The 7,905-nt window shown below is 42.7% G+C and overlaps 1 protein-coding gene across 1 annotated transcript; it reads left to right on the top strand.

Moving 5' to 3' along the window:
• Window positions 1-5,623: 5,623 nt before the first annotated feature.
• LOC149832648 (24-methylenesterol C-methyltransferase 2-like) lies at window positions 5,624-7,013 on the top strand. The gene has a single exon (XM_090014630.1). It carries the CDS (start codon window positions 5,717-5,719, stop codon window positions 6,785-6,787), a length of 1,071 nt encoding a protein of 356 aa, XP_089870756.1. The 5' UTR covers window positions 5,624-5,716; the 3' UTR covers window positions 6,788-7,013.
• The last annotated feature ends 892 nt before the right edge of the window (window positions 7,014-7,905 follow it).

Genomic DNA, 7,905 nt, shown 5'->3' with positions numbered 1-7,905 from the left:
GGATCGTGAAACAACCACTTACCGGATGCAGCCTTGGACGATCCGAACGACGCTTCAGTGGATGCAGATGGTCAGTGTTCTCTTCAGCCAATCGATTCCCTCAATGAGCCCAAGCCAAAATGTCGAAAGGTTAGCAAGACCCTTAATGTGGTACCCAATAACCACATATGCCCTCATGGTAGTCTTCATCAAGCTACCATGAATCTCGTATTTATAGAGAGATCTAGGAGAGGCCCATAATGGATACTAGTGGAGGTCCCTAATGAGCATGAATGACCCCCAAAAACTCAAAAGTCTCTTCCATATATGTCCCTTGATGTGCCCATGTCAATACGGGTCACATCTAAGTTGGATCTGATCTGATCTAAAATTCAACATTCTCTCACTTGACCCATTGATATTGAAAATTACATAATAGAGGTTTTTTACCGTTATCTCAATTTAATTTTCATGTATGTTCACATGTTATTTTGTATCACAAGAATGAATCATATGAGCCATGGAGATGAATACCTCTATACAAGATGTCATATTTCTATGCACTGCAATATTATTCATTTTCAGTGTTTTAACATGTTAAGATTACATTTATGAATGGGTTGATCTCTAACAGCTTCTATTGGTCATTTTCAATATTGTCAATCTGTTATTCTCTTATTCTCTCTACTCAAATGAAAGATACTTTATACAAAATCAACAATGTACAAAATCGTAGAGAATCAATTTAGTTTCATAAATGTGATCACATATCACCATAATGTATTGTCATACATCCGAAAGAATCAAACAGATCTATCCCCAATACATGTTGGGAAAATAATCTCGGTGCTAGCCCATTAGTAAGGAGATCTACCATCATTTCCTTCGTACTGATTGTATTAATACACAATAAATGATTCTCTATCATTTTTTTAACAACAAAGTACTTTAACTCCATGTGTCAACATGAGGTAAAACTCTTGTTGTTATTCGAAAAGAACACAACAACTTCATTATCACTTAAGATCTTTAGTGGCCTCTCAATATTGTCCACTATAACAAGTCTTATAATAAAGCTTCTAATTTATATGGCCTAAGATAAAATCTTGCTTAAATCAATAATTTTTGCTCCAATGGCTTTCAGAAATTTCTTCGTTGTCCTGCAATGCAAGATAACACCTTGAATATTTTTAGCCACTCGCAATTGCAAAAGTAACAGACTAAGATTATTTGAGTACTCTCACTTCTCATAAACAACATTCTAAGCGCTCACTTTTCATAGACAACTTTCTGTTCGATTATGCTATTCTCTGTATGGGTGAGAGATTAATCGCTCTATACGAGATTCATATCGAAATGATAAATGTAAAACCCTTTATTATTCAAATTTTCTAAGGCAAGTATAATAGAGTAATTATTATTTCACTTTAGTGAAAACAATAATAGTTTGAGTTGCTTTGCCTTCTTAATTATCATGGAATTAACTTCAATTGGTGAAACTAGTAGATCATGTAACCAGAGGCAATTTGGCATTGTACCTTTGGGTACGAACATGCTTCATGGGTTGATGTATACATCTACTATTATACCCTCAATAATCTCAATACCGAATGACCTACCTTTGGATAAAATCATTGTTTCATAAAGTCACACATAATCTCAATACCGAATTTCAATCTCAACACGGTCCAAGAAACCCTCAATCAACAAAACTCGGATCACTTTGGTGATAACCAGAGTGAGTTGATCAAAATCTTTTATCGTAAGTTCATGTAAAGCATGTCATAACAAAAACAAGGTGCATATATTCATAATCTCATTCTTAAATAATCATGGATAACTGAAAAAATAACATGAAACACACCTTACATTATGTTAAAGTTATCAAAAGTATGAGATCAATGACAAAGACATGCATTTACGAGTCATATTCAAGATTGAGGTCTTAAAAACCCTAAATTAATAAAAAAAAAACCTTGAATCAGTCACAAAAACCTTAAATCGGTCCAAAAAATCATTGAATCGGTCAGGAAAACCCCTGAGCCGGTCAGAGAAAGCTCGATCCGGTCTCATAAACCATTGAACCAGCCTCAGAAAGACTGAACCAGTCCCTAAAAAGTCAATCCCAAAATGCATGAACCGATCTCAGAAACCACCACTGAACTGATTTTCAAAAATATTTGAATCATTTTCAGAATCCCCAAAACCGGTCTTAGAAATCCCTAATACGGTCTCATATTCTAAATCGAATTTGTCCTTAATGGGCCAAATGACCTGGTTCTGGACCTGATCTGACCCATGGTTACTAACTCAGTCTACCCAGGAATAGTCATGGGTTCTGTATCGGGTCTCAATGGGTCAGAACTAGAACTTGTCCACCCGAAACCCCAGGATTGACAGGGTCAAACTCAAACCCGGTCCACCCGAAACCTCAATGGGTCCGAGTTTTTGACCAAGTCAAACTTAAACTCGATCCATCGAAAACCCCTAATAGGTCTAAGAATGCTCTTCCCAAAATACATCATGTTGGACATCTCAAATGTCTATGAGGTTTGAATAGAAGTTGCTTAGAATTTAATTGCAAACAACTTTCATTTTTATGCCATTTTTTAATTTTACATTGGTTCACTGAAAAACACAAATCAAGGTGTTGAACTATGCATGGACAATTTTTTGCCAAAATTTTGTAGCGCCACCGGAAAACACATCGAAATCTTTCCACACAACTTCGATGATGCTCAAATCACTCAAACAAGATCCTCACATGTCAATGAACTCTGATCTACTGGTGGATTGTCGATCCCCCGTCGGATATGATCAAAATTTAATGATGTACATTGACTTCCGCGTCAAGCAGTTGTTGACGGACAACCAACCGAATGATTGTGGCAGTTGGTGGGTCGCTTATCAATGCTTCTTCCATCATCGTCTGACATCTCAAAACCAAACGGGAGTCCGATGAAGAAGAAGAACTTTGACAAAAAATTTTGGCAAGCATCACATGGATGTCGACACACCCACACCTTAAATATATGTAGTAGATGCGCAGTGTGGACCCATAACCCAATATTAGCATAAAATGGATCACAGAAGAGCCACTTAGTGGATGTATCCTTGGATGATCCAAACGATGATGCTTCGATGGAAGTGAGTGATCGGCATTTTCTTCATCTAATCAATGCCCTCAATAAACCCAAGCCAAAGAGAGAAATCACACACATATTTGGTACTCAACAATCAGATATGCCACTTATGGTAGTCCTAGTTAAGGTACTATGAATCTTTCCTATTTATAAAAAGATTTGAGAGAAGCTCATAATGGGTTAATAATGAGCATTAGTGGAGGTCCCTAATAAGTATAAATAAATAATTTTGACTGTATTCCTTAAAAACCCAAAAACCTCTCTGGTGCATGTCCCATGATGTGCCCATGTCAATATATCAATAGGTGTCGCATCTAAATTGAATCCAATCCAATCTAAAATCCAACATAATCCTAATTAGGGTGATGTAATTTTGTTTAAGTTTTCAAGGTAGGGGGGTCTGCGCAACCCCAGCTTTCAATGTCCAAAGAAAATAACTATGCCATTACCAAACGTTATCCCGATATAAGTAGCATGTTACAAAAAGACCTTATTTCATATTCAAAACAAAGCATCAAAACAGATCCCATGCAGTAACCCCACTTTACTCTTAGTTACAGAATAAAATAAGCATCACCACAGCTAGCTGCTTTACCCTCATCTGATCAGATCAGTACCTTAAATGATTTTTTTTTTTAAATGGTCCGTGTTGAGAGAGAGATTGAGAGATGAGAGAGAGCCTAATCAAAGATATCAACACTACGAGAGAGATGAGAGATGAGAGAGAGCCTAATCAAAGATATCAACACTACGAGAGAGATGAGAGAGAGAGAGGCCACGTTGCTGTCAATGGCTAGGCATTGACAGGTCATCAAGGAAGCACGCTGGCCATCTGATTGGCTGACAGCTGTTACGGAGACAACTAAGAGAGGGAACGAGCGGTGGTGGTCACTGGTCACTGGTCATACACACTTTCTCTCTCCCCCACCCCCCACCCCGTTTCTCTCTCTCTCTCTCTCTCTACACCCTTTTGGAATCCACCCAAAGTCCAAGCATTTCCAACTCACGATGCTCTCTTTCTCCTCTCTAAAGGAGTCTCTGTTTCTCTCTCTCTCTCTTATCTCTAAGAGAAAGGGTAAAAAAAGTATCCAAGTGAAAGAGGACCATGAAATAATTTTTATCTCCAAAATGAAGGGATACAATATTGACCGTTACGAAGCATGGAGCCCACCTGCCACCAGATGGAGGGTTTTCAGGCTTTCTCCACACACGTGGCCAAATCGGAGTTAGGGGAACCAACACGGAAACTTCCTCAACGGGAGAGATTTCCCCAATCTAACCCTATCGGCTATCCGACGGTCCAGCCGACGCGTCCTTTCCGCGTAGATTTCACCAGCCGGTTATGCCGCAACCGCCTCTCGCTTTTCGTTACCATTTTAACGGCTAGAGGTTTTTTGATTAGGTGAAAACTCAAAAAGTAATTTAAGTACGTTGAATTTACGTTTCGGGGCCTGGTTTTAAAACATTTAAAATATGCACTTATTATTTTTTTTAAAATGCCCAGCTAAAACACATTGCCCCCAAATTTAAGTAACTCCAGAGTAGGGATGTCTGAGCCCCACCCGGCCGCGCCTCTCCCAGTTTGAATTGAGGATGGAGGATATGAAACGGGGATGGAAGCAGGGATAAAGATTAAAATCAAAACCAGCGCAGAGATGAATGCGGAAATGGACTTACACTTTCTTATGCCCTGCCTCGCCCCGTAGGAACTAGGGATGGAGGACATGAAACCAGAATAAAGGTTAAAATCAAAACCCATGTACGGACAGAGGCGGAGATGAAGAGCTGAATTTTAAGACGGAGCCAGGGTTAAGACCTTGTCCCTAGGGATGCCAGTGGACCGGGGGAAAGCGGGCCCCGCCCCGCCTCGCCCCGTTTGGACCGGGGATGAAGGGTATGAAACGGGGATTGAGACAGGGTCGAAGGTTAAAATCCATCCCCGTCCGGGGGTGGAGGCGTGGATGGACGTGCACTTTTTCCCGCCCCGACCACTTTTCCCCGCCCCGCCTCATCCCCGTTTGAACCAGGGATGGAGGACATGAAACGGGAATGAAGGCGGGGATGGAGGATAAAATCCATTCCCCGCCGGGGATGGAGGCAGGGGTGGAGGATAAAATCTTGAGGCGGGGCGGGGTGGAGACCTTGTCCCCCGCCCCACTGCCGTCCCTACTTGTCCCCCACTTAGTCCCAAGTCCACTGCCATCCCCAAAAGTAAGATCCAACCTATTTAGGCTCACATGAAGAGGTAGTAATTAATCAGATTCTGAAGTAGAGAGAAATGGTGAATTTGTTTTGATTGACATCACTTTCAATTGTTTCAATGATTAGTGATGGTCAATTCTCTTTGATTCTCTATTTTGTTTGGAGATAACCCTTTTCTAAGAGCTTCTTATTTTCTTAAAAAGACAAGTGCTTATCTTAGATATTTGAAAATCCGATTGGCTAAACAAAAATTTAAGAGAAATTAAGTGCTTATAAGTAAATTAGTTAAAACAACAAGCAAGCCCAACAACATCAGCCTTTATTTTGCCGGTGAACTTGCAGCCCATCTCTCTTCTTCCTTCATCTTTCTCCTTCGCTTTTCCTTGGAACTCATGGACACTGTGGCCCTCCTCTGCACGACGGGCCTCCTGTTCGGGGGGCTCTACTGGTTCGTGTGCGTGCTGGGGTCGGCGGAGCAGAAGGGGAAGCGGGCGGTGGAGCTCGGCGGCGGCTCCATCTCCAGGGAGAAGGTGGAGGACAAGTACCAGCAGTACTGGGCCTTCTTCCGGAAGCCCAAGGAGATCGTGACGAAGGAGAATGTACCCCACTTCGTGGACACCTTCTACAACCTGGTGACAGACATCTACGAGTGGGGGTGGGGGCAGAGCTTCCACTTCTCACCCTCACTCAGGGGAAAGTCTCACAAGGAGGCAACCAGGCTGCACGAGGTCCGCGCCGTCGACCTACTCCGCGTCGGCCCCGGCGACCGGATCCTCGATGTTGGCTGCGGCGTCGGCGGGCCGATGCGCGCCATCGCCGCGCACTCCGGCGCCAGGGTAGTGGGGATCACCATTAACGACTACCAGGTCGGTCGGGCCAAGGCGCACAACAAGAAGGCCGTGCTCGACTCGCTCTGCGAGGTCCTCTGCGGGGACTTCCTGCAGATGCCGTTTGCCGACGGCAGCTTCGACGGGGCCTACTCCATCGAGGCAACCTGCCACGCGCCCAAGCTCGAGGACGCCTACTCGGAGGTGTTCAGGGTGCTGAAGCCCGGGGCGCTCTACGTCTCCTACGAGTGGGTGACGACCCCCGTGTACCGGGCGGAGGAACCCGAGCACGTCGAGATCGTGCACGGCATCGAGCAGGGGAACGCCCTTCCGGGGCTTCGGAGCTTCGCCGACCTACCGGAGATCGCGAGGAAGGTCGGCTTCGAGGTGGTGAAGGAGGAGGACCTTGCCCTGCCGCCGGCATTGCCGTGGTGGAGCAGGCTCAAGATGGGGAGGGTGGCCTACTGGCGGAACAATGTGGTGGTGATGGTGCTCACGTTCCTGGGGATCGCCCCCAAGGGGGTTGATGATGTCCACGAGATGCTGTTCAAGACCGCTGCGTACCTCACCAGAGGTGGGGAGACCGAGATTTTCACACCTATGCATATGATCCTTCTCAGGAAACCCGTCTCCTAAAAAGACAGATATGGAGGAGGAGAAGAAGAAGAAGAAAAAAAAAAGAAAAGGGGAAGGTGGGGATGGATGGGAAGGATTGAATAATGCCATATGGAAAAAGGTCAAGTGATCCCTCTTCATGGAACCTCTCTCCCTCTTGCTTTGTCTCTCTCTCTGTTTTTTTTCTTTTTTGCCTTTGTGTATCTCTTTTTCCTTTCTGAATTTCTGACTTGTGCTTTGTTTGTTGTTACATCTTTGTCTCTAAGTTAAAAGTTGGTAGTCAAATGTATTGCAGTTGGGGATGCATGGATGGATAGAGACAGAGAAAAATCGTTTTTCTCCCTTTCTTTTCGTTTCTTTTTTTTTACGTTGGGCATAAAGTTTTAGGAATTGCAGATCTTCATGTTGTGAGAAAAAGGGAAAAACTGAAGCTAATTTAATTGTTAACTGTTGGGTTTCTTTTCTTTCCTTTTCTGTAATTTTCATAATGTGGTTGTCTAGATGGTGATGGTTTTTGGGTGGAAAGAATGACAGTCAGATCTTTATCTATCATGAAAATTAATTTTTTTTGCCATTTATTTGTTGTACCCTTCTACTAAAAAGTTGGAAAGGAGGAAGTATGCTAAATCTGTAATGAAAAAACCATTTTTTTGCTCGTTATTGGGTGTGTGCCATTTTATTTAAGAATTGAAATCCAGGAATGACAATAAATCGATAATGAAAATTCGTTTTTTGCCACTTATTTGGCCTGCCTTTCTGTTGAAAATTTAAAAATATAGGCGCGTATTTGGTCGTAATTGTTCTGTAGCTTGTGCCGTATTGCATGTGAGTTGGCTTTCAGGTGTACTTGTCCCTCCATGCTCTTTTAATAGATAAAGAACAATTGAATAAAAAAATCTTGCTGGTTTTTTTTGCTGTACGTGTCTAGAAAACCATAAAATATGCGTTCCATTTTCCAAAGTAAAAAGAAAGAAAAGAGAGGACGACGGGAAGAAAAGATAAGCTTTTTCAATTTCTACGTGTGTTTGTAGTGCATGTTTCTAGTGGAACCTCCAGCTGTTGGATGTTGATCCAAAACTCCTTTACAGATTGCAGGATATTCTTCCTTTTCTGCTTGTTGGTATATTGTGAACCTCACC

The sequence above is a fragment of the Nuphar pumila genome, chromosome 7 (genome assembly GCF_984573655.1).
Source record: "Nuphar pumila chromosome 7, dmNupPumi1.hap1.1, whole genome shotgun sequence".
In the NCBI taxonomy this organism is placed as follows: domain Eukaryota; kingdom Viridiplantae; phylum Streptophyta; class Magnoliopsida; order Nymphaeales; family Nymphaeaceae; genus Nuphar; species Nuphar pumila.
The sequence above is the reverse complement of the archived record's forward strand: the minus strand, read 5'-3'. Positions and strand labels throughout refer to the sequence as shown.